This window comes from Prenolepis imparis, unplaced genomic scaffold (genome assembly GCF_030444845.1).
Source record: "Prenolepis imparis isolate NDT839.2.m4 unplaced genomic scaffold, iyPreImpa1.0 SCAF_2, whole genome shotgun sequence".
Lineage (NCBI taxonomy): Eukaryota > Metazoa > Arthropoda > Insecta > Hymenoptera > Formicidae > Prenolepis > Prenolepis imparis.
In genome coordinates this window covers 22,668,612-22,694,832 of record NW_028141160.1, presented here as the reverse complement: position 1 = coordinate 22,694,832, position 26,221 = coordinate 22,668,612, and the positions used below count along the sequence as shown (strand labels likewise).

General features: G+C 37.7%; 3 protein-coding genes across 4 annotated transcripts in view; 2 read left to right on the top strand and 1 right to left on the bottom strand.

Annotated features, from left to right (window-relative positions):
* Dtn (transmembrane protein 132C dtn) overlaps positions 1-18,180 on the top strand; it is a 128,288-nt gene extending 110,108 nt beyond the window's left edge. Inside the window, exons 5-10 of one of the 2 annotated variants that reach the window (XM_083032185.1) lie at positions 5,252-5,395; positions 6,039-6,935; positions 7,236-7,674; positions 8,683-9,029; positions 9,557-9,855; positions 10,022-18,180. In XM_083032185.1, the coding sequence (XP_082888311.1) occupies positions 5,252-5,395; positions 6,039-6,935; positions 7,236-7,674; positions 8,683-9,029; positions 9,557-9,855; positions 10,022-10,751 (2,856 nt within the window). In that variant the 3' untranslated portion in view covers positions 10,752-18,180. Of the gene's footprint in view, positions 1-5,251; positions 5,396-6,038; positions 6,936-7,235; positions 7,675-8,586; positions 9,030-9,556; positions 9,856-10,021 lie in introns of both variants that reach the window. The other variant, XM_083032184.1, reaches the window with a different exon arrangement.
* Positions 18,181-19,104: 924 nt separating this feature from the next.
* LOC145932785 (large ribosomal subunit protein uL16m-like) lies at positions 19,105-20,736 on the top strand. Its single transcript, XM_083032028.1, has 6 exons — positions 19,105-19,313; positions 19,430-19,498; positions 19,575-19,732; positions 19,808-19,939; positions 20,030-20,140; positions 20,401-20,736. The coding sequence occupies exons 1-6, from the start codon at positions 19,271-19,273 to the stop codon at positions 20,614-20,616; spliced, it is 729 nt and encodes a 242-aa protein (XP_082888154.1). The 5' UTR covers positions 19,105-19,270; the 3' UTR covers positions 20,617-20,736.
* Positions 20,737-22,139: 1,403 nt separating this feature from the next.
* Rad23 (UV excision repair protein Rad23) lies at positions 22,140-25,891 on the bottom strand. The gene is made up of 6 exons (XM_083032027.1): positions 25,617-25,891; positions 25,447-25,519; positions 25,018-25,171; positions 24,643-24,849; positions 24,231-24,562; positions 22,140-24,097 (listed from the first exon to the last, which is right to left on the bottom strand). The coding sequence occupies exons 1-6, from the start codon at positions 25,680-25,682 to the stop codon at positions 23,772-23,774; spliced, it is 1,158 nt and encodes a 385-aa protein (XP_082888153.1). The 5' UTR covers positions 25,683-25,891; the 3' UTR covers positions 22,140-23,771.
* Between the last annotated feature and the right edge of the window lie 330 nt (positions 25,892-26,221).

Below are 26,221 nucleotides of genomic sequence, written 5' to 3'. Positions count from 1 at the left end.
TTCTTACAACTACTTCTTTCCCTTTCTCTCTCTCTCTCTCTCTCTCTCTCTCTCTCTCTCTCTCTCTCTCTCTCTCTCTCTCTCTCTCTCTCTCTCTCTCTCTCTCTCTCTCTCTCTCTCTCTCTCTCTCCCCCCCCCCCCACCGGTGCTTCGCCTTTTCCGCACGTTCACCATAACGGCCGATATTTCTAGCCGTGGCAAAATTTCACGGGGTCCTGATTGCCAAAGCTACATACTACCATTTCGATAACGGGGCAACGACGCAGCTGCCGTAACAACAGATTGTAATGAAATTTTCGACGATTGTGTGCTGCGCACATCGAGTGGTGATTCCATCCCCGTTTCCACCCTTCATCGCCCCCATTTGTTCTTACGCGAGGGGTGCAAAGCATTAATTTCGCATAAAGTATTAATTCTTGAGGAAAAACGAATTTCGAATAAAAATTAAAATGTAAAAATTAAAAAAAAAGTTGTAGAATTGCGAAGAGGATCTCAATTAAAATTCTGAAACGATTAAAGTATTCCAATAATTTATTTGTGCGCATTTTTTTGAAGAATGACAACGAGGAGACTTTTCTATTTGTTTCCTATATCTCGACAAATTTTAGTTCGAGAGACGTAAATTTAACTTTAGCTTTTTTCGATATCGATGCAAATTTTTTGCGCGTTTTCTAGGGCTCAAAAAATTTTTATATTTTTATATAACCGCATAGTAAAAAAACGTAACGCGTGTATGGATGTGATCGAATTGTCAAATCGATCATATATGAAAGACTCTTGAAAAATATATCAACGATATAACGAAATTGCGCGTAATAAAAAGATTTTTTAAAAAGTGCAATTTTATTCACGTTTTATTAATATTAAAAAAAAATATTATACTGTCGAGTCTTCTTCGACTCTCTGACTATAAATTCCATTAGGAGTAACGATTGGGTTTTATTTAAAAAAAAATCAATAACAGTGCAACGTCTGTACTTACACACAAGAGCGAAACACTGTTTTGGTAAATCGCTTTTCAAGCAATCTACAACGACACTTCAGGGCACAATTCTAGGTATGTGAATTAAATCGGATGGTTTAACATTATCCGTGACACGCTCGCAATTTCCGGTAACATGATGCAGCAGGTGCATATAACTCTATGTATAAAAGTCAATTTATATAGATTGCATTGATTGCTAGACAGACAAAAAATAGTGTTGAACGAATTAATTGAAAAATTAATTATGGATCTGTAGAAAATTAGTACATTATAAAATAGCCAATTTGGAAGAAAATCGTCTCTTCACGTATATAATTTTTTAATAATGTAAATACGTTTTTCAATTAAATCCTATTTTTTGGTAACTTTATATTTTGACACAATTTTAAATTGAGGTATATTTTTAAAGATATTTAGGAAAAATTTACAACAAAGAGAAAGAGAGAGAGCTGCGATAACTGATCTTTATTGATATTTTCTCTAAGATAATATCAATAAGTCTCTAGATTAGTCAAAGGGCCGTAATTATAAAGGTATCCGATGCGATTCTGCATTCCGTAGATAATATCAGGGGATATTAATTTATATAACTTCTCAAAAGATTTTTATCACACTGATATTGAGTTCGATAATACTGTCGATGAGTTTAAGGCTCCTGGCTCCTTTCCGACCATGTCGAAATCGTGACGTCAGAGGCGAGAAAACACACGCTAAAATTTCTTAGATGCCATTTCGAAATAAAAAATATTTCGATGAAACAGCACTTCAGATGGCTTTAGCACACTCTTAAAAAACCCCGAAAACTATCCTTTCCCCTTTATAGTCAATCAACAGCTGTAAAATGTAATATTATGAAACCCAGTCCGTCTGGTCTTTGCACATGCGCAGTCATTCCGCATGTCAAAGTCTGACATCTCGATCATTTTACAGATGTTGATTGATTATAAAGGGAAAAGGATAGTTTTCGGGGGTTTTTAAGAGTGTGCTAAAGCCATCTGAAGTGCTGTTTAATCGAAATATCTTTTCATTAAAAAATGGCATCTAAGAATTTTCAGCGTGTGCTTTCTCGCCTCTGACGTCACAATCTAATATGGCCGCGGTGAGCACCCAGGAGCCTTAATGATGAAAATTCCAGTATCGCAATTTCGATAGGTAGATAACCCGGAGGAACACATAGGGATCGGGAAGGAAAGAGGTCGCGAATTCTCTCTTTTAATTAAAAACTTTGCTCGCAGTCTCTCTCTCTCTCTCTCTCTCTCTCTCTCTCTCTCTCTCTCTCTCTCTCTCTCTCTCTCTCTCTCTCTCTCTCTCTCTCTCACGCGCGGAAGGAGTAGCAATTAGAGTAAGGATAATCAAGAAGCGAGTGCGCGCTCCGAGTTTCCGGCAACTTTCCGCGCGTGCGCGGAGTACCTTCAAAAGGATATGTAAATGAATTAATTATCTAATTTATCAATTAACGACCTCCGACACGCGCGCTCGCTTGTTTACTCCGTTGAAATTTATCAGCGTAATAGACTGCGCATTGTGCATATTTTACGCTCGCAATAACGTAAAATCCTTGCATCTTCCCGCCTTTGCATCCTCCTCTCTCCCTCATCGTTCATCCGCGTCCTTCTCCCTCCGGCCGTCGTCGATTAAACATCACATCCTACCTAGTTGAAAATGTTCTCCGTTTTTTCCTTCAACGGGCTTGGAAAATAATTTTGCCATCTCGGAAATATATCCGAGAAAAGCAGAGCGCAGTTTGCTGATGCTGCGTATATCAAAAAATAATTTTACGATCTACGGAAGAGTCGGAGGACTCTGCCACATATATATATATAAAATTCAATGTATCAGGATTTCTGCGTTATTCACTCGCATTGCAATTTTGTCGTGTGCGGTGAATTAATTCCGTTGAAATAAAATGCAAATGGATGTGTACGGAAATAAAAGCGTGCGACTGCGAATGATTTTTCTACACGGAGAACGAACTGATGAAACAGTTGCAAAACACAGTTTAGAAGTATACAATTGTCTCTTAGGAATACAAAGTGTGAAATTAATTAATTTGCTGGTACGTAAAATCTATTTCTGCGACTTGATTCCGAAAGAAGCAGATGACAAATTCAGCTTCTTTGAAATCAAGTCATAGTCTTATTATCAGTTAAAATATAAACGATGCATTTTAGAGTGTCGAAACATATAATTCAACCTATTAAAAACGCAAACTATTATGCGCTGCTACAAGACCTGATCACAGATTTATAGAATTTACTTGTTACATTTGTCAACACGAGTAAAACAAATCTTGATTATACCGTATTTTCAGCTGATAACACATGTCTCTCTCTATGGCTTTGCTATTATATATTACACTCTTGCTGTCTTGCTTGATTATAGTCTAATAGCTATAACTAATAGCTATAACTAGTATAGTCAGGCTTATATCTGAAGTGCTCAAGGCTTAAGTGCAAGCATTATTATCACATCTCTCCCTCTTCGCTTTCTCTTTGTCCTTTCTATATGTACGTGCCTTCCTTCTCTTAAAGTAAGTCTGTAAGTGGTATAAACTTATGAATTATATAGAAACTTGCGGTCCTAAATTACTTAAATGGGATCAATTCTACAATTTGACTTTTAGTTATAATTAATTCAAAAAGTTATGGAAATAACTTGTTCTAAAAACCTAAATAACAGGAAAATGAGATTCGATACATTTAAATAAATCGAGAGATTGCGATTTTTCTAAAAACTCCCTGAAAGAAAAAAAAATATTTTAAAAGATATTCAGAGGACAATCTTAAAGATGGCTATTTTTACGCATCGAGGATCGAAAGCGTCACTTTTAATTTTAATTTTTTTTTAACACTAAGCATCACGAAAACTGAGAATGAAAAAGCTCAATATATAAGTATATACAATTATAACCGGTGATTCATTCGCAGAAGATGATTCGCGTCGCACTTTCTACGATGAGATAGAAAATAACAGCGGTACCTCTCGCAAATATTCTCGTGCACGAGTACCGATCCCGTTGGAAAAATATTTGACGAAAGAAAGAGGGCGGAGGGGAGAAAAAGGGAGCCGCGAAGTTTCGCGAGTAGGTAGGTGTCCATCACTTCCATCATTGTCGAGAGGGAGAGAACAGTTTCTCCCCGTGTTGGCGATATATACATATAATAGGGTCCCACACATATATACACATACATTGAGAGATCAAGAGGGGTGGGAAGAAGGGAGGAGGGCATCGCGCTCGGCGGCGTCAGAGATTTAAATTCCCTTGCTGCAATATCCGAGCCGTTTGATGTTCCTCTTCCAAAAGCTCTCCTGCTCCGCTTGCGGAGTCCGTACGACGGGAGCCAACTTGGAAATGGCTTACTGGACCCGACCCGACCCGACCCGGCCGTCCGATCCTCGTCAACCAAACTCCCTTTGCGGAGCCCTCTCTCGTTGACGAACTGGTATAAAGTACACGCGCGCGTATACGCGAGCGCAAACGGTGAAGTAATTTTCCAACGTGTACGTGTATATAACATATATATATATATAAGCTTCGAAGCGAGCAAGTCTCTCCTAGGCAGAGTAATAAAGCAGATGTGTATGTCAGACACGTCTATAGATATGTATATTAGTTCTCCCATTCACGTGAAATCTTTTTGAGCACTTTGCGACGATTTTACGACGTTAAAACGTTATGGCAAATGAATCGGTTGTTATGAAAGGGCGAAAGATTTCATCTGGTCTGTAGGAAGATTTTGAATCTAAGTTTCTTGCGCAGCTTGGAAGTTTTTTCTAAAATTTATATTTTCTTAATATTCCCTTCTATTATAGTGTGTCTTCGTTCATTTTGTCTTTTTTTATATAATTTGTTTAAAAAATAAGTTTTATATATATAGATATATTTGTATTTGAGAGAGAGATGCGATATTTTTTTCACACAACATCCTCTCGAGTATCTATATTTTTCTCTCTATATTTTATGAGTTTTTTATATATTTTGGGTGATCCATATTTTTTAATATCGCTCTTACCGCGCTTTTTATCGCGTCATGCGAAAGGGGAATATAAAGTTCGAAATAGAATAGATAACAGTTATGAATAATGGATAATGGCTCTATCATATCATATAGGTATGATAGAGTCATCATATATATGAAAGGTTCTAGAAATGTGTATATTGAAATGTACGCAAATTTCTCCATCACATACCATTAAAAAATTGAAAAATATACGTTTGAGCTATTTTTTCTCTCTTTCAGAAAATATTTTTGTGTTTCGTTTCAGAACTGGGAGGTGATGAATACGGCGGTGCTGACGGGACGTCAGGTGTCGCAGGGGATGAAGGTTTTCATCGTTAGTCAAGCCGGGACGGTCGCCGACGTCACGTTGCAGTCGTCCTGTCATTCCGAGGACGAGAGCGTTCTTAAGGTAATTGCTTTTTAATTCACCTTCAGCGCTTATCGAGATTCTAACTAACAACTTAATTTCGAGGAAAGCTTTTCGAAGGAAAAAATCACGGCGTTATATAGATGCTGGCAGTATTTTCAGGTTCTTCATTCCTATAATTTGTTGGCTGATAATTTTTATATATTTTATATATTTTTATATATTTTATATATTTTATATATTTTATATTTATAAAAAAATATATTTTGTATATTTTATAAATATATATTTTTTAATATATTGCATTAATAAAAATATGTACTTTTATTTAGAAAAGCATCGATGAGATCAACTTCGAAAAAATTATTTGTGTACACAATATAATTCAAAAAATTTTATAATACATATTTTAAATATATAAATATTAAATATATAAATATAAATATATAAATATATAAATAAAAATGTATAAATATATAATATTTTAAATTTTATCAAAAATATATCGTATACTAATATCCGCGAGAGAGAGTTTCAAACTGTTAATACTCCGTATAATCGCAAATTCGAGCGGTGCTTCCGAAACCCCGAAACATCCTGCGCACTGTCGTTAGACGTTGCACTACAAACTGTAGCCTAGAATCAAACTCCACTTAACGCCCGACCGAAACTCGAAAATTCGCAGGTATCGTCCTCCTGTAGCAGCGTGTACGTGGACGGTTCGGAGATTCGGGGTTCCAGCAACGCGTCGGTCCTCGTCAAGTACGGCACGTACACCGGTTTGGCAAGGTTCACCGTGTGGATGCCCGAGTTTCCCCTGGAGGTGAGCGTCGGCGATACGCGGCTCAGCCAGATAAAGGGCTGGAAGGTGCCGGAAGAGCACGCGACGAGCGCCAAGAGCAAGCGGAGTTTGCTGAACGCGACGAGGATCATCGAGGATCATCAGACAACTACGACGGAATCGTCGCCTCTCATCGCGCGAGGGAAGAAGAGGAGCGCCGTCGAGCTCGAGGACTCGATAGAGGACACTTCGATGGACGTGGACGTGGACGATCTGGACGAGGAGCCGCTTCTCGAGGAGGAGGACGAACATGAAGAGCGATTCCGTGGCAACGGGAACGATCACGGATGGGACGCGATCAACTCCATCGATCGGAATCTATCCCCGGCCAATTGCAGGCTGCGCTTCCAGCAGAGCCCGGTCGAGGTGCACGCTCGTTTCCTGGCGACCGATCACGACTCGGGTAGAGTCTCGTTCTTTGTCAATCGGCGCACCTGGCTGCGCGTCACCGACCTGGTGGCCGGCATGTTGCGTGTCTCGGATCCTAGGATAGCGACTCTTCAGAATAGACTGGTCCAGGGACGCGGGGTGGGACGTACGGAGGTGCAGGTACTCTCGCCGATCACCGGCAGAGTCATCGGCGCGAAGGAGATCAGGGTCGGCAACGATCGCGTGTCCGTGATGCGACTGTCCGTTTGGGTCGTGTCCGGACTTCAGCTCAGCATCAGCCCCGACACCGCGATCGAGAACGGATATGTCGCGGAAACCTCGGTTACAAGGAGACTGACCGCACAGTATCAGGTAAGATTATCGAGTCGATTGAAATTCGTTCGCCGTTACTTATCAAATTCGTCTCGAGAAGAAGACTTCGAAGTGTCGATATTTTGGCAAAATTGTTTGATAGTTTTTTCATAGATCGCGGAATCCAAATCTGAGTAGTCAAATGAGTCAAAATTAATAAAAAAAAACGCCCTTAAATTAACGTTGAAAAATAATACAAAATTGTGTTGTTCCATCGAATTTTTAATTGATCGGAAACTGCGGTTGCACAAGCAAACTGTGTAAACTCGACGGCAATTATCGCGCGTGTCGCGTCAACAGGAGGGGTTGCTGGACATCGACGTGGAGTTCTCGGACGGTACTCGTACGCCCCTAAGGGAGATCGCCGTGAGCGATTACCATTTGCTGGTCGAGAGCACGGATCCGGAAGTCGTGGCGTTCGCGCCGATGGTCGCATCGCATCATCCCCGGGTCATCGCCGTCGGCGAGGGTCGCGGCGACCTGCTACGTGTCAATCTTCAGCTGGCCGATTCCTGCCGATTATCCGGCAGACGTTCGGGCAAGGGTTCCCAGAGAACGACGGTCGCCGCGTTGGCCAGCGCTTCGGCCAACGTCGAGGTGGATTTCGCCTCGAGCGAGGTGCCCAATCGGCCGGAATTCGTGCAGAACGACGGCGGCGGCACCGTCGGTTCCCATCATCACCGAGAACGTAAAACCAACCGCGGCGAAATGGCACCCGATCTACATGACATTCTCATCGGTAAATAGATCCTGTTCCCCTTTGCCGCGCTTTCTCTCTCGCTTTCTCTCTTTCTCTAGCTTTCTTCTTCTTCTTTTTTTTTCGCTTCTTTTTTTTCCGTTCTTCGCTACGCTCTCTGCTTCACAACCGCCACGCCAGTATTATGCATTTTTGCCTGGCGAAAACTTTCTTCGCGATCTTGCTTCGGCTTTAAAAAAAAGTTTCACCCGTCTATTTATGCGTAATTTCCTCCCCGCGGTTTCCATCCAATTTCTCCCCCGATAGTTTTCTACCCATTTTGTATGTTGAATGTCAAATATATAGGCGTCTGCCTCGAAGAAATAGTTTGCGATGCGACGCGTTTATTACGGATCGTTGGAATAGTTCAACCGTAAACTAACTTTAAACATCTAGTACTAATAATATTACGTGATTTATGAACAATGACAAAGTTGATCGAGGAAAAGTTGACTTTAATAAAAATTACTTAATCCTGAAACACACATTTATACAAACACATGATTCTTCTTTCTTTTTTTTATCTCAAAGTGGAATCTAGAATCTCAACGTAAATGGTACATGACGCATTCAGTAGTTATAGTACGAAATCATTTATATAAAATATAAATGCACGTTTTCGCGGTAGCCCTTCCCCTCGATCCTCGCATGTCTCCGATACGGCATGTCTAGCCGCCTGTCTAGCTTAAAGGGATTTAAGGGATGAAGATTCTCTCATGATGTCTCTCTCTCTCTCTCTCTCTCTCTCTCTCTCTCTCTCTCTTTCTCTCTCTCTCTCTCTCTTCTCTCTCTCTCTCTCTCTCTCTCTCTCTCTCTCTCTCTCTCTCTCTCTCTCTCTAACTCTGCACAAACACCCTGTCGTCTCACTCTATCCTCTCTCTCTTTCTCTCTCTTTGTTTTTTTTTCTGTGCAAAGGGTTACCGCTGAAAGACGAGAAAGACGGGCACAAGCACGAGCCTCTGGTGCAGGCGCGGCAGCATCGCACGGCTATAGCTAATGGCATGTCTTCAGGGGGTATGGGCGGCATCGGCGTGCGTCACCACGGCGTCGGGGCGCGCATGAGTCCGCTCGAGATCGGGATGTACGTGCTGCTCGCGGCGTTCTGCTTCGCGATCGTTGTCTTTGTCGTCTCCTGCGTGGTGTACGCCAGCAAGTTCAAGCCCCAACCGCCGGACTCGCCGGGGCTGCTGACTAGCGCGGCCGTCCCGGTCCTCGCCGGAGCGGGCGCGAGGGCTCGAGCAGCCGCGAATCAGCTGGCTTCCGGCAGACGACCGCCTCGCGAATCCACCACCAACGCACACGACTGGGTATGGCTGGGTAGAGCCACCCTCGAGCGTGCCGCCTGCGGTCCGCAACAGGTACGTACAGGAATCACTTGCGAATCGAATGAATGAATCAAGAGTCGCTTTCTCTTTTTTGAAAATTTCATATACATATAATTGGAAAACTACGGTGTTGCTTAATTGTATTCTATATTGACTAGAGTTTGTTGTTGTTGTACGTGAATCGGCGAGAGAGATTAGTTCATTAGGAAGAGACGATAAATATAGTAAAAGCGAACAAGTGATACATAGACATACACGGTTAATTCGAAAGCATGACTATCAGCGTCATAGAATTATCCTGGAATTACTGACGATATCGAATGAAATGTCGATAAACGTAATGTCATGGAGAGTTATAATTGACAGTTCAGGGAATACACACATTCAGGATTAATCGGTGATTAAAACTCAACGAGTCTCCGGTGGGATTTGATGCTGTAAATATCTTCGTATTCGCCTCCTCCCTTCACCCTCCGATATCCCAGCGGCAGCGTTTTAAACAAAATAAACGTTGAAAATTTTGAATTTCGTTTTGATTGGAAACTCGGTTTATGTTACAGGTACGCGTAACGAGTAACCCGCTGGCAGGTGAAGGCGAACCCGAGAACGATTTGGGAACATGCTTCGACAATCCGAATCACATCGAGCTACCGTCCGCCAACCAACGACCTAGTGGCGGCACCAGCGCCATCGACACCACAACCTATTCCAAGAGGGACAGAATGCGGAACAGTTTCGCGGCGAAATCCGCGATCAAACCGTCCGCGATGATAGCACCCACCAATGCGACGACGACGGCGACGGCGACGACAACGGCGTCGTCGATGGTAGCTCCGTCAATGGTCACCACGCGGAATGAGTAATTATGATTAATCGTTATTCTTCTTCTTTGTACATGATGGAGGATTCTCTCGCACAATTTTCAAAGATTGCCGCTAAATGTTTTTTCCCAAGGCAAAGGAAAAGAGTGATATAACGATGTGTTATTATATAGGATTTAATTGTCATTGCGAATTTCTTTTCAGCAACGACGATATCCCTCCACCCTTGCCGCCGCACGGGGTGCCGGCATTGATTTCGACGACGACAACGACGACGATCGGCACGAACAACGCGAGCAACGGCAACAACGAGGACTACAAACCACCGGTACCGCCGCATAGGAACACGGGGGTTAACGTGCGACTGCCGGAACCACCGCGAAAACATCGTCATAGGACGTCCAGCGGTGGCAGCAGCGGTGGTGGCGGCGGCCATCACGGGAATAACCATCGACACAGCGGTAAACCGTCGCAGCAGTCAGCTGGCCATCATATGGTGAAACCGCACGGGAAGGCCAGAGCGGTGGAAAACGCGAATAAGCAGCAGCAGAACGCCGAGGACGAGGAATTTGTGGAACTGACGAGTCACGACGACAGCAACAGACATCCCGCGAAGGACGCCGGGAGGTCCCGGGAGATCAAGAGGGCGACTATAGTGGGTAATCCGATGTACTCGTCCTTCTCCACGTCCGCTGTCGTCTCCACCGTGAACTCGACCACTCCTAACGGCGGTGGCACGGCCTCGTCTACCACCACGTCCCCGCCGTCCTCGTCACCGTCCGGTTCCTCATCTTCCTCGTCCTCTAGCTCCTCCTGCGCCTCGTCGTCCTTCCAGGAACAGGAGGAGTCAGTGCCGCTCGACGATCTTAATCTAGGTATGGACTACAACCAGATCATGCAATACTTTGACAATCTGAAGGAGTCGAATGCCTAGGTAGGGTTGTTCGACCTCTCTGAAGGTCGAGCAGTAGTCAACGTCGATACGGAGCACCGGGATCCCCCTCGTCAGTAGATGCGGCAAACTCTGTATTTTTTTTTCCTCTTTTTTTTTTTTAAAGGTTCGTCTCGAAAATTTTCTCCGTCGCGACGACTCGCTCTCGCGGAAATGAGATTCCGCTACGTAGACGAGGACGATGATTCCCCGGATATTTCGTATTTTAGACTATAATCTAGTCAGCTTTCTAGCAGCACATCAAGAGTAACGCGCAAACATGCATACACACATACGTACACGTTCATATTAACGAAATTAAGAGAGAGAGATTACTCCCTTCATACACAATTCATGCAGTCTCTCGACAATTTATTACGATCGCTGACAGTTTTCGGGCGCGCGAAATGGGTGAAAGTTCCTGAAGTACGACATAATAATTTGCGCCGCAACATATTCGCGTCAATACGTAAATAATGATACGTAAACATGTAATGCACGCTAAAAAAAAAGAAAGAAATTGTGCATTACATCAATATTTTATAGCCCCACGCGAGGAGATGCATATATTCACTATATTTTTTTACCATTTTTACAAAGTATAATATACATATACGTACATCATTATCCCGAATGACATTCCTCAATGACATTCATTGAGTGTATCTTTCTCGTTTTCGCGTTTGTTGCCGATAAAAATACTTTTGCTATTTCTATTTGCAAAATTTTCTCATTAATGTAACTCTCCAAAAATATTAGATTATTGTATTCAGTAGATCCTACCATAATTTTTTTTTTTTTTTTTTTTTTTTTTTAATTTTCATACGCAAGGATATTTTTCGCGTCGCGAAAACTTGCGACGTAATAAATAATCGGAGTACTGTTCGTATGTATACACGCAAGAGGCTTTAAAAAAAAATACTGACTGTCGGTGGCCAAGTGGGGTAGGTAGATCGCTCGCTCGATGAAAATGACGACGAAGAAGAAAAAAAGAAAGAAAAAACGTCACGCGACGTTTTGTTCCTCGCTGCGAGCTTTCCTTCGTTTCGTGCAGGATTTCGTCGCGTATCCCCTCGCGCCATCCTGATCTCTCAAAAGCTCTTCCCTTGCGCTATCACGGTTCCTTCATCCCCCTCTCCTCCCTCTTTTCCTCCCCCTGTCAGGGTTGCAAGGGACCAGCATCATTTGCGAGATGCTTTGTATTTTGATCGCGCAATTGCTTTCGTCTGCATCTAACGGCAAGGAAGAAAAAAAAAATGCGCGAAGAGACATTATCAGGGACTCTCGAATCTTTCCATTACAGATATCAAAATATCACGTTTCATGTATAAAAGAAAGAAGAGTTTTTGTATCGCTGATATACGTGTACGTCTCTTTCTCTCTTCTTCAGCTCTTTTCGCTGGATATTTGATCTGCATCCGAATGCAACTCGCGCTTATAACGTGCGCGAACGGGTGAATTTTTCAGTTCACCAAAGGCTGTCAGGCTGTCAATCAGTCTTTGTCGGGGTGTATTACGAGACGCGCGATCAAAATCAAACGACCAAGCAACGGAGGTGCAAAACTTGCAACCCGATCCCGAACCCGGTCGCATCGGAGGACGCGATATTTATTCGATCGCGACCGTACGTCGTAAAATGTTTGTAAATTTTGCTTTGTAAGACTGTGTACATACGTATATATATACATAAAAATATATATATAAATATAAATACGCGATAAATAAAACGCGCATGTTAATTATGGACTTTAAAGTTACATTTATATAGCTGATAGAGAGAATCTCAGCGCGAATCGAGAGAGGAAATATCGAAATATGAAGAAATAATTTCGTCGTCGCAAAGGACAAAGGGCGTATTATACCTTATATACGAACGCTCCGCTTTTGAATTATCTCGGGACGTACTTTTTTTTTCTTTTTAAGAGTCTCGTATCGCAATCTCAGCACTTTTTCGCATCACGCACTTCATCATCACGCGTGTGTTAGGCATCGTTAGCGAGATCAGTATACCGCGAAAACGTCTTATAGATGTCTAGATAGATACCGAAGTATAAACACATATGCGTATCGACACGTATTTAGGTATACAGTATTGAGATACGATGTGTATCTTGATTATTCTTGCTTTGGACATTTGTATCTAGGTACTCTATACATATATCTGCTACGAGAGAGACGATATCGTCAAATGTACCATGTATATTGCCATATCACGAATGTATATAATTGTATATTTATCGTAAAAAAATAATATATGTATTATCGGGAATATTGATAAATATTATATATCGGCCGAGATATTCTGAATGTTAACGAGAAGATAGATTCTCCTTTTTGTAACACAAATCTATTCGGTTTAGATGTTTTTTTTATTAGCCTATGCGCGCGTCGCCAGCTGTCTTTAACACTCTAGCTAAATATTCATAAATGTCCAGAATGTGTTTCGTGAATTTTTTAATGACTACATTTCGTACTTGGGTGCTATTTCGAGAAATATATATATGTATCATTATATATAGAGAGGAACGCACATTTCTATCATTGTATCCGTGCGTTTTGTACCTAGATACAAAGAATGCGTTGAAAGTGTGTATAAACTAAGTGAACATTATTGTCTATAAATGGCTTATTGAGTATAAAGAACAAACATACACAAACTTATTATGTATATGTGTGTGTATGAGTGCCGAGCAAGTGAAAAATAGTGAAGAAAATATTAACTGATATTTTTGCAGTAATCACACGTAGAATTGATTGATAATAATTCGCAGACTATTCTCTCCTTAATTAGTCTACATCTTAGTAATCAATTGATAATTATATTGATCTTTATACGAATAACAAGCAAATCTGTTTCCGGCGAAAATAGAAGCATTCGTTTTAAAGTGTGTGAAAGCGTAAGAACGAAAACATATCCTATAATTCTATATAAAAATTGCATTCTTCAGTCATAAACAATTTTATACGTTTATCATTCATTTCGCTTAATATAAATTCTTCGAAACAAAATGTACGCCAGATATTGAATATAACTGCAAAGTGTCAAAAGGTACTTCTAATAAACAAGAGTTCTTTACAGAACGGTGAATATAGTCTCAGCAAAGTAGTGTTCGCTTAATCTGTACGTGCTTTTAACCGTTACTTATTAGCAGTGAAGAGAAAAAAAAGAGAGCGAAAAAATATATCGTTCTTCCCCCCTTCCCCTCCGATCGATTAGAATATACATAGAGTTACGTGCTCATACAGTGTCACCCCCGTTGTTTTCCATTAAAAAATAATATAAAAACCGAGCACCGCGAAGCGATCGAGAGTGAAACGAGGCAACTATATAGACTATAGACGTTGAAGAAGTGAGCGACTCCTCTACTCCAAGGAAAAAGGCCGGAAAAAAAGGAGAATATAGATAACACTTATGTACGTATCTTAAGGACTACGTGTCTAAGTATGTATGTAACTCGTGTAAGTTGTGTGTCAGCACACAATATGTGCGTGGGACAATAGTGATCCAATCCTAATCGGCGGCGGACAAAAGAAAAAACGGACGGTGTCTCGTTGTCGAGAAGATGAATAATAACGACGTGTTAGACGATTCAAACATTGAGGAAGAATCGGAGTATACTCTCATCCCCCCTTCACCCCTCGCGCCCTTTTCTCTTCCTTCCCGCCGAGAATCTAGTCTCTTATATAGCGCGTAATATATAAAATATTAATCGACGTGAAAAAAAAAAGTGCGATGTACGTTGCCTTTCGCCTGATGATAATACGTATCTTTCGAATGCTCCCGCGATCACGATGCGTCAAGCTTGATGTATGTACATACACACACGATCGACCCTTAACTACTGTGGTGTAAAAGGAATCGTGTATCCGGACGTTTCTACGTAATTGTGCAAAAGAAAAATAAGATGACGTGAGAATGAGACGATCTTTCGTCTCGTACAAGAGCAACGAATGAAAAACGTGCTTTCGATTAATATAGTGAAATTCATGAAATGATTAAAAAAAAATTATAAGGCTATTATAAACGTATCTAGTCTCGTATATATCACATTGTAAGATTCCACCATATTAGTTAAGGGTTGAATAGTTTTCGAACCGATTGTAAAAAAACACTTTGTCTTATATGTAACCGCAATTTTCCTTGATGAATGTAAACTTAATCTAAATCTGGATGAAGGGAGAGCTTTTATATATAAAAATAGAATCGCAAAGCTAAATTCCAGAAAGCGCGGTCCTCTTTACTTTACTCGATGTGAAAATATAAAATAAGGACATTGTTTTCTGCAATCGGTTCTCGATGCCTTGAGAAAGCGACTCTTGATAGTATATTCGACGAGCGCAAAATTGAGGGAGAGTTACTTTCAGTAGTGACTCACTTGAGAGTTTTGCTTCTCGAGAGATATTATCCGTAATGTAGCTCTCGAGTGTAACGCAAAGTTTGTACTCGTATCTCATATTCGACACTTCGCCGTCTGATTCTCGTAGACGCAGATACACAAAATCAGGATCATTTTGTATTGCGATACTGAAATATGTGCATCGATGCCGACGATGTTATATAATTTTACAATCGCTCCTATCATCGCAAACTGATTAACGTTGTATCACAATTATCCTGAGTGACTCTACATGCGATCTTCTGATGCGAGATTAATAAACCGGAGTCTAAGTGCCAAGTGTGCGGTGCGGGTATATTTTTTAGTCTTCCGGCGTGTCGGAAGCTAATGTAACGCTTTGTATATTCCTTTCCATTGTTCTCTTTCTCTTCGAGATGAACGCGGAGAAGCGAGAACTTATCGATGAACTCAATTACGGTGAGAACTTATATACGATAATCGCGATCATATCCGAATGTCAAGCGAAAAAATAGACGCGCGCTAATCGTTCGTAACTATTATCTAGCGAGTTTGATATAAGGGCACCCCATCGGTGATTATCATGATGCCATAGCGTTTACTTATAGTCTTACTGAGAGTGATCGGAGTCAGTGGCTTGTATGTTAGCATATATCGTCGCGTGACACACAAATACATAAACACACACAAGTATGTGTGATTAGAAGATGTGTATATTCTGCACATTTGTGTGGTTCCACATCATCATTCGAGATGAAAAAAAACTCGCGCTTTTGTAGTCATCGACACGCTTATCGCAAAAATTGGAATTTATATTTGTAATATAAATTATCTTTTCAATGTAAGCCAGTGGATAGAATTTTTACTGCCAATCTCGTAAAATTGTTGCAACAATTCTTCAAACTATTTTTCCTTTATTATATTATTTATTCTCTTCGTCTTCTTTCCTCAACTTTACTCTGTCTATTCCTGGTTTACTCCTTTCTTTTCTTTGATCATAATCTTCTCCGTATATTTTTCACAATTCATTCTATTATTTTACGCGAAAATTACTATTCCCTCCCTTCTCTTTCTTGTCGATTAGAAGTGCAATAAATTAATCGCGCGCAAAAAAAAAATGCATCACTGACTCTGCATCCGCGCACACACACATTCCTCAGACACCCCATTTACATTATAAGTGTGATAAATGCGAAACTGAAGAGAGAAAAAGGAAACGACGAAAAAGAGCGATAATTAGTAGTTATTAACTGTAAACGCTTCGACGACGACGACGCTCGAGCGAACGTCGTCGACGAACGGATGATCGACGATGACGACGGTGATTGACGATTTGAACGGCAATATCCGACGATAGTGTATGCAAAATGTTCTTTGTCTTGGACGCGATTTTGAGAGAAATCGATTACACTAGTGTATACAGAAGTCGATATATACAGACTTCATCAATTGATGAGATGAGAGAGACGAGAAGCAAAGCAGAGGCAAGATTTCGTTTATACTTTGAGCATACAATGAAAATCTTAACGAAAGAGCTCGTCTCCAAAACGGCCTATTCAATCTTCACAAAATGATCACGAAAAAATATATCTTTCCATGCTTTTATAACATTCGATCTCCACTTTTGAATTTTACCGAACTTGAGACGATTTGGAGACGAGCTCTTTAATTGCAAATGTCAGAAAATCATATACTTTAAGTCGAACGAATTAAATGTTCACTTGAGAGAAGATTCATCCATGTGGAATCTTTACACTCTAGTAATAATCAAAGAAAAACAGATTTCGCCTCTAGCTTTTCGTCACCGTTTGTTGCGTCTAAAGAGATCGTCATTTTCCTTGATCATTTCGAAAGTTCAGAGACATTTTGCTCGTTTGTACGATATAAGCATTGTATCAGCACATAATATCGGACGCTTAAAAACGCAGTTTTTCAATGCTTTACATAGAAATAAACTTATGATAATCTCTTTCCAAATTTAATGTGATCACTTTTTTTTAAAACATCAAATAAAAATTTCAAAAAGTCACGTGAAAAGTATGTTTTTGTGTATTTAGAAATAATTTATATTTGTTATTGTTTTAGATATATTAAAAAATTTTTTTATTTATTTTCTTATCTATATATCTTAAAATCAGATAAAGTATATCGATGAACAAAAAATTAAGCAAACGTCGATATCCAAGAAGATCAGTAGGCTATTAAAATTTTGGTTCTTAGATATAATTATATTTATGATTTGTTTTAAATAAGAGGATTATTTTTTCTCTATGTTACATTCATTTATCACAAGTTTATTCACGAGTAAAGCGACGCAAAAGTCTCTCCGAAACCTTCCCGTTCGGAAACTATAGGACGATCTTCTATTCTCTCATTAATGAAATTATTATACTATCATGACTTTTATAATTATACTCTATTACTATTGTTACCTGTATTACTATCATTGCCATCGTTGCTGTTGCTGTTATTGTTAACTGAGATTGTTGCTCCTGTTGCTACTGCTGTTGCCATCGCCGCGTGTCGATCGCGCGTGTCCTGAAAAAAAAAATACGAAAAGACGTTCAAGTCATCGTCGTCATCGTCGTCGTCGGCGACGCCGATACGCTAATTATAACAATAAGATACGACTATCGCCTACTCAATGTACAATATGTAGTATTTACCTGTTGTTACCATCAAAATCGTCATCAAAGATATATAAAAATATTGTAATTGTAACATATCGAGCTTCTCGTATCACTAAGCCCTCTTTCCTTTAAACTGGCCGTATTCTCTCTGCTCATTCATATCGGTTATAAAACGAATTCACATGTTTAATCGGCGGTCTACTTCCTCGAGATTTGTGTTTCCTTTCATGCTAGAGTTTATATAAAAAGAGAAAAAAACGGATATTAATATATAAACTGACGTATAACAATTCACGTAAAATTAATCTAAGATATGTAATTATATACAATTACAGCATTAAAGATAGAACTTTTGTTTAACCTTTGTAATTAATTTTTTTGTAATTATGATATAAAAAACGATATATAGTATATATAAAAAAAATAAATTATTATTCAATGTGTGTATATTATATGTTATTCATTCGGTTTAAAGAAAATACGCGACTTTTAGAATATCCTATATATAAGACAATTGTTTTTTTTTTATATTTAACACAATTCATATAATTAAATTTTTTTAAATTTTATATTCATCCAGAATATCAATTGTACATGAGAAAAAATATTTTTTTATTTTGACAAAAAAAAATAACGTGGAATTGCAAATATATACACGAGCAATAATTTAGCTGTAAAATTATGTGAAAATTATAATTTTTTTAAATATCATTAGATATAAGAATTTTATTCAGTAACAAATAAGTTCAGCAAGTCAAATATATATAAAATTATAATAGAAATACAATAGAAAAACTACAATTGAGAAAATAAATTTAAAAATTAATAATACAAGCATCTCAATATAATATGAAAATTACTCGATTAATAAATGCTAAAATATGACTGAAAAAATGTTTAATTGTACAATATATATAATTAAATGGATTCTTACTTGTTGAATATAATTTTATATACTTGAATGTGTTTAAATATACTGATGCCATTGATACTTGTTATGTTTGTCAAAACTGTTAATACAGAGATACGAAATTTTAATAATTTTATAGAAAGAGAGAGAAGAAAAAATCCTTTTATATTTGTAGAAATACAATTTGCGTCGTTATAGATCGGACATTTTTGAACGAGTGACTCCCGTTTAACCGCGTCTCGATTGAACAACCGAGAAACTGTCTAATTGGTCAATCGCGTCTAGTGGAAACGAAAATTCCTAAACACCGATCGATTACGTGATTCGCTGTCAAATATAAAAATTCTCTATTCGACAGCCAATTACGTGACGTTGCGTCTGCCTATGTTTGTTACTAGAAAATTCCCTAAAGAATATTTTTAGCTAATCTAGTAAAATATATATACAATGGAATATTTAACCTATTTCTAACCTATGTGAAAAATTTGACACTGAAATGCATTTATTAACTTGCGGACTTTGTTATACATAATTAACATAATTGAAATCACTTATCTCTTTTTAATTAAAATCACTTTATATTGTATAGTTATAAACAGAAAGAATTGTATCTTGTTAACCTGAAAAATGATGCAAACATCCAGAAATGTAGTGCGAATTTTGCTTTCCAGTAAGTTTTCAATGTATATTTTTGGGGGGGGAAAAAAAAAAAACAAATTACATTTATTTAATAAATTTTTATCTAAATTTGATTTTCATTATTTCTAACGTGCTATTTTTTTACAGGCTTGCAACCTACATTAATAACACCTACAGCTGGTTTAAAAGTCTTTCGTTCGCCTGTAAAATTTGGCGGTAAATATATATGTGCATAGCTTACTTGTCATGTATATATGGGATGCTTTGTATAATTTGAAATTATGATTGTTAGAGATTGAATATCCTGAACGACGAAGACTCAGGGTAATGGAGAAAGTCCCGCAATATCCGGCAGGAATGCGTCCTTTTAAAATGCAAAAGCGATTGAGATACATGCGTGGTCCAGAGGACGTGCACAATTTTCTTTTATACAAGCAATATGGTATCGTTGTAAGTCTATGTAATATGTAATGACAAAAGGATTATTGCTACAGAGACATTTAATTGTTCTCTTAAATTACACAGGCAGTAATGGGAGGAAGATTAAAGCATAATCACTTTGAGATGATACGTTTATCAATTGGCAGAAATATCAATCAAGAAACGATGTTTGCAATTTGGCGTGTAGATCCACCGTGGCAACCAGTTACAAAAAAGGTTAAACAGTTAAATAATAGATTATATCAAGTATTAACTTGAAGTATATATTATTTTTCTAACCTAACAGTTATGGTTTTTGTAACCCAGGGACAAGGAATGCGATTGGGTGGTGGTAAAGGTTCGATTGATCACTATGCCACGCCAATCAAAGCTGGACGTGTTATCTTAGAAATTGGCGGTCATTGCGAATATTTTGAGGTATCTTAATACTATACTCCCCATGTTCCGATATTACTGCCAGTACTGAAAATATATAATATACGTAACGTAAACTATAGCTTTTCAGTACTGGCAGTGTATATCGGAACGTGCCCACTATCTCTTTCAACATATTACAATTATATATATTTTCGAGATATCATCTTTGAGACTTGTATCATGTATTCTCGAATACAGTCTGACAGCAGTTAACAGAATATAAGTAAACAAGAATATTAATACAATTCTTTTTTTTTTAGGTAGAAAACGTATTAAATGAAGTAGCCAACAAACTGCCATTCAAAGCCAAAGCCATCAGTCAAGAAATTTTGGATAACAGCGCAGCTAAAGAGAAGTGGATGGAAGAGAATAATCAGCATCTTTGGACCTGGAAATACATGATTCAAAATAACATGCTCGGTTGCCATAAATGGATATCGCCATATGATAAAAAATGGTTTAACAAACACTTGTAAATAACAAAATTGTAAGAAATCACGCGTCTCTATATTTTCTCTTTAGAATATCTTATAATTTATATCAATAAAACTGAATAATAAATAATAATGAATAATAAACGAATAGTGAAAACATAATTAATAATTTTTTTCATTAATTCATCAATGATTAATTTATTCTAATTATACATTTGTCTTTAAATATATAAAATTACATTGTAACTGTAATCAATCGGAATAAAAAGGCAGAGGTTCCCTTGTTTTGATTGGCGAAGCCATGGAATTTCAATGTACGATGCATAGGTTTCTTGCACATGAATCATGAATTGCACTTTGCACTCTCTTGAATCATTTCTTATCTCTATGCATGCACGCATCCTAACTTTGAGGTTAAGATCAACAAAGAACGTGCGAGACTGTATATCAACATAAAATTATTTAATTATACAACGTATTTAAATCTCGATAAAATCGATATGGCAAGTTCAACATTTATCAATGTATCAACATTAAATTATTTAATTATACAACGTATTTAGATCTCAATAAAATTTAATATGGCAAGTTCAACATTATCTTAACGTATAAACATAAAATTATTTAATTTTATACAAGTAATATTTAAATCTTGATAAAATTTATGTGGCAAATTTTACATTTTACATGCATACATATGTTTTACTATATACGCGTACCATAATGTAACAAGTAATTTATTTATAACCTGTTTATGTAATTTTTTAAAATTTCGTATATTATTTTTTAAGAAGTATTTCTCATTTTAATAATCATATAATACTAGAGAATATATATGTATATATATATATTTTATAGATGACAAAACTGTGCGAATGGTTATTGTGCGCAACTGTGATTTTTGCCATCTGGTTGGCTACGATTACAAGCACCTCTCCTATTGTTGAAGAATGGCATAAAACAATACTTTTTCTTCCGATCATTTGCTTGTTTCTCTTTGGTTTGTACGCGGCTACCGTTGTTTTGTACAGAGTATTTACTTTCAACACCTGCAACAGTGCAGCCTACGAACTTCAAAAAGTAAGCTTGTCTCATACCTAAGAAAATATTTGTATTTTAGTAATATTTAACGTTAACATCTCTTTGTTATCACTTTCTTTTTCAGGAAATAGAGGAAGCTACGAAAGATCTTCAGAGCAACGGTATAATATTATCAAGACAGGATTCAAAACCCACGTAAATAAAAAAAATGTATATAAAGTAAAAAAAAATTATAATTAAAAATTATTTTCTAATCTATATATACATTTATGAGTGTATTATATCTTTTCGTCAATTTTATACAAATATATGTACATGCAGGTGATTATAACTTTTATAATATTGTAGACTACAATGTAGCACTCTTTATTTTTACTTGTTGAATAATCAGCATGATGTAAATAATTTAATATTTATCTTATATGTATACATATAAGATAAAAAAAAATGTCTCTTAAAAATTATTTTTAAGCAATAATGCAACATAGTTATATTAAATAAAATCGTTATTTATTCATTTATGCTATGTATTACAAGTATGTTGAGCACACAACAAAGTGTGTTCTTTTTTTTTAACAGCAGAATTTTCTATTAATAACTTCTTTATATTAAAAAAAAATGAGGAATAAAATTTGATTCAGCATAATTGATTGGGAAATTTTATGCATTGTTATTAAAACTCTTCAACTCTTCAATAGTTCCTTGCTTCACTATTATATTTTTTTACTAAATATAAGAGCAATGGAATTTTTTAAAATATTTATTGTTTTTAATGATATTAATAAGTAACTTGTATGGTACAAATTCAAGGATTCAGAATTTCCTGCTCATGTAACATGCATAAGTACGTACATACGTATGTATATAATGTTATATGCGATGCGCATAAATCTAATTAGTCTTTTATTATGCAAAGAAAACCGTTCAATATCACTTGATATTTTATGCTACGAAAAAAAGTATTATACGTCGTATTTAGAATATAGTTTATAATCTTATTTACCACATTTTAGCGCGTTTAATAGAATTCCAACATAATATATATATATATACATAATAATTATTTAAGTGTTTATGATTTTGAAAATCTCATTAATAAATACATAAATGTTTTACAGCTGTTTTTATTAATTTATTAAGTCCAATCAATTTGTGTGTGGTAAGCAAATAAAAAAATCTTTCTATTAGCAAGAACTTAATGTGATATTTATATATTGAATCATAATTTTTAAGATCTAGTAAAAATTGATTAATAAATTATATAGCAGGTTAATTTTTTTTTATAACAGGCTCTTAGTGTACATACCAGATTGTGACATATGCGAGAGAGCTTTTAAATCAATTTTTCAATATTATCATTTAAAAGTAGATCTCTGTACATACATACATAAATACGAATATACGCAAGTACACATATATAAATGGATGCACTCTATAATTTTTATATCAGAAAGCCAAATAAAGTGTACAAAGTGTACTTATTACACCTATTTAGAAATAGATGTTTAGACATGTATAAAACATATCTGTAACGAGAGTGAATATATTTCTTCAATTTATATATTCGCCTCAATATACATATAATACACACACATATATATATATATATATAGTACATATACAATATATATAATATATTGAAATATATATGTATATATGTGTATACATATAACTTACAGCAAGAGTTATTCTTCAGAATATTTCATAAAACAGTAGGCTTTCTCATATAAAAACAGAATTATATTGCTCCATATATATTTTAAGAACGTAAGATTGGTAGAGCATTTGTAGGCTGTGTAAGGATGGATTTTACAACACCGTTTGCTGTTAAGCAACAATTCTTTCTCTCATAAAAACATGTGTTATATGTTAAATGAATTGTTTTTTTTTTAAGTATGAAACAAGAGAGTTGGTATATGTAATGTTACGGTATGCGCGCTTATTTTAAATTCAGTCGCTTACCAAACACACCAAGGGTTTTATCTACACAACGAATAAAATAGCATAGATATTTGCGTGTATATCTATATACAAAGTAAAGATGATTATTGTAAGACCAAAATGAGATAATGTTGTCATTCATCCTCTGTCAGTCCTTTTTCTTTTTTTCTTTTTTTTTCTTAATTCGAAATGTCACGCGAAATTAAATGAGTGATTCAGTCGTCGAGATTTTGTGAGAGTAGGAAATTAGCAGCGAGATTTTCGTTCTTTTCACAGGCGAAGTATGCTTGTACAACTAAGTGTTCTGGAAAACCTAACGCCTTCAACCTTTCGATGGCATCCCTGTCCTGTGGTGTTATCTGAATTAAACCGGATCCTACACCCGCGGCTGCACCCGTACCGGCGCCTCCGCCGTTTACAGCGCCTCCCGCCGCAGCAGCTGCAGCCACTCTAGCCGCGGACACTAGGTCTCCTCCAGGTGCTCCAGGTGCTCCAGGTGCTCCAGGCAAAACTCGCGCCCCCGCTCCTGTAGCAGGCTCCACTATACGAGAAAAAGACAGGTCGAATTATGTATACATATATATAAATTTATATATTATTATTATTAAATAATTAAATTATTCTCTTCTCAATTAGAATACATAACGTAATGAAGCATACGTGATTGAACTAACCAGGTTCATTGAGCATGCGTACGAACGCTTCCTGATTTTGAGAAATGAGCTGCAACAAGGCGGGATTAGTGGAACCGATTTGCTGAAGAAGATTATTCAACAGCTGCGGATTCTGTTGAATAACTTGACGCATTTGTTGAAATTGTGGTTGCATACGCAAGAAGGCCAATGGATCTTGACTCTGATCCTGGAGTTGTTCCTGAGCTTCTGGCGGATCCTCAGGTGGATCTTCAAAGAGTTGCGCTGGTATACCCGTTAGAAGATACTCCACAGCTCTGTCAGGATTGTTAAAACTCGCGCGTAAAGCTTGTACGACTTGTTCGCGTTCATACCTGATACAAAAGCGTTAAATATATCATATGTAAATATTATTTATTATCATTTATTTATGTTTCTTCTACATTATACATACCCCATATCCATGATGTTGTTTACCATAGTATTATAATCCTCTCCCATTAGCAAGGCACTTTCTGCTTGACCTGCTTGAGCTGCTGGAGCTGCTGGAACTGCTGGAGCTGCTGGTGTAGGTACCGCGGGTTGCTCTTGTACATTACTAGTTGCTCGCAATGTCTCTTGAATATTAGGATTCGAACTAGGTGGTTGCGTAGTTGCTGAGCTATAATTGTACACATAAGAAAAAGAATATAAAACACATGGATTTTATATCCCAATTTGTAAAGAGAGTCGTTACGTCATATTATGTAGATATTAAACGATAGATAATAGTTAATAACAAATAGAATAAATGTTTTATAACACACGGGAGAGAAAATGTTGAAATTACCTAGTAGATTCTTCCTTGTTATCACTCTCCGGACGCTGCTCTTCGCTTGTTTTGGGCGTAGCACCAGCTTTAGGCTTTGTTACCATAACAACTATAAATTTCTTCTCATCGATGTTATATTCTGTTAACGGTTGCTCGTCTACTAATATCTTCCCTGTAAGAATTTCGTATATACGTTATCGCGAGCCGGAGGGCAAAGATTCGTCGATACTTCTCGATACACACTCGTACCAGAAACATAACCTATGAACGTTTTTGCAACATCATTCCTACCCCCCCGGAAAGATATATTTAAACGCACGCGGGCGAGCTGTACGAGACTTAAACGCACTGTAATAAGGTGACGAAGGGACGCGTTACGCGAATTAAGGGGGACGAGCACTATAATCCCGACATTCGCCTCCGACGAATTAAGGTTACATCGCTTACCAGCGTATATCAACTTTTGATGCTCGGCGGGGAAGCCTTTTTGCGTCTCGATCTTCTCCTTCAGATCTTTCACCTGGCGACGAATAATAAGTACATTATCTCGTGCGTCAAGAGAAGAAAAAAAAAAAAAAACAGGGAAAAAAAGTCAATCTTTCTCGATTTTTACTTACGGTTTGCGACGAGTCGATCTCTATCGTAAACGTTTGCTGCTGTAAGTTTTTCAACGTTATAATCATATTGCCGAGTTGCTGACGGGCCTCTCCTTGTGTCTCTACGTCTCGGTTTCTCAATTCGCAAAATTAACCCCCTTTTTTCCGCCGATAAGAATAAAACGGGTGTTTTGGTAGAGATTTTTTTTCGGCGATGAGTCGGCACTGCCTTAAACAGCTCTCACAAGTGTATATACGTTAAACTTGCGACAGTGTGCGGAAAACATATGATGACGGAGGGAGGGGAGTGAGCGGGCAAAGAGTAGCCAACAACGGCTACCAACTTCCGTTTAAAACGAGATGTCAAGCGCGTCAATTGGTTCATTCAGGGTGCGAACCCATGCAGCGGAATAGCAGAACGCGGAACAAGAGCGGAACCAATCGCGAGCGTTCCGCGTTTCCTTTACGCGGAATTGAATGTTCTGATTGGTTCCGCTCTCGTTCCGCGTTCTGCTATTCCGCTGCATGGGTTTTCACCCTCAGTCCATGGGTTTTCACCCTCACAATAAAACGCAAATCACGATCAGGGGTTTTATTCTCGAAAAATATCGCATACGATATTTCAT

Coding starts and splice junctions, on each gene's coding strand:
- LOC145932785 (XM_083032028.1), top strand. CDS start 19,271: ATGATGCAAACATCCAGAAATGTAGTGCGAATTTTGCTTTCCA. Junction 19,499..19,574: donor TTCGCCTGTAAAATTTGGCG/GTAAATATATAT, acceptor TATGATTGTTAG/AGATTGAATATCCTGAACGA. Junction 20,141..20,400: donor GTCATTGCGAATATTTTGAG/GTATCTTAATAC, acceptor TTTTTTTTTTAG/GTAGAAAACGTATTAAATGA.
- Rad23 (XM_083032027.1), bottom strand. CDS start 25,682: ATGATTATAACGTTGAAAAACTTACAGCAGCAAACGTTTACGATAGAG. Junction 24,850..25,017: donor AACAAGGAAGAATCTACTAG/GTAATTTCAACA, acceptor GTACAATTATAG/CTCAGCAACTACGCAACCAC. Junction 24,098..24,230: donor ACGCATGCTCAATGAACCTG/GTTAGTTCAATC, acceptor TTTCTCGTATAG/TGGAGCCTGCTACAGGAGCG.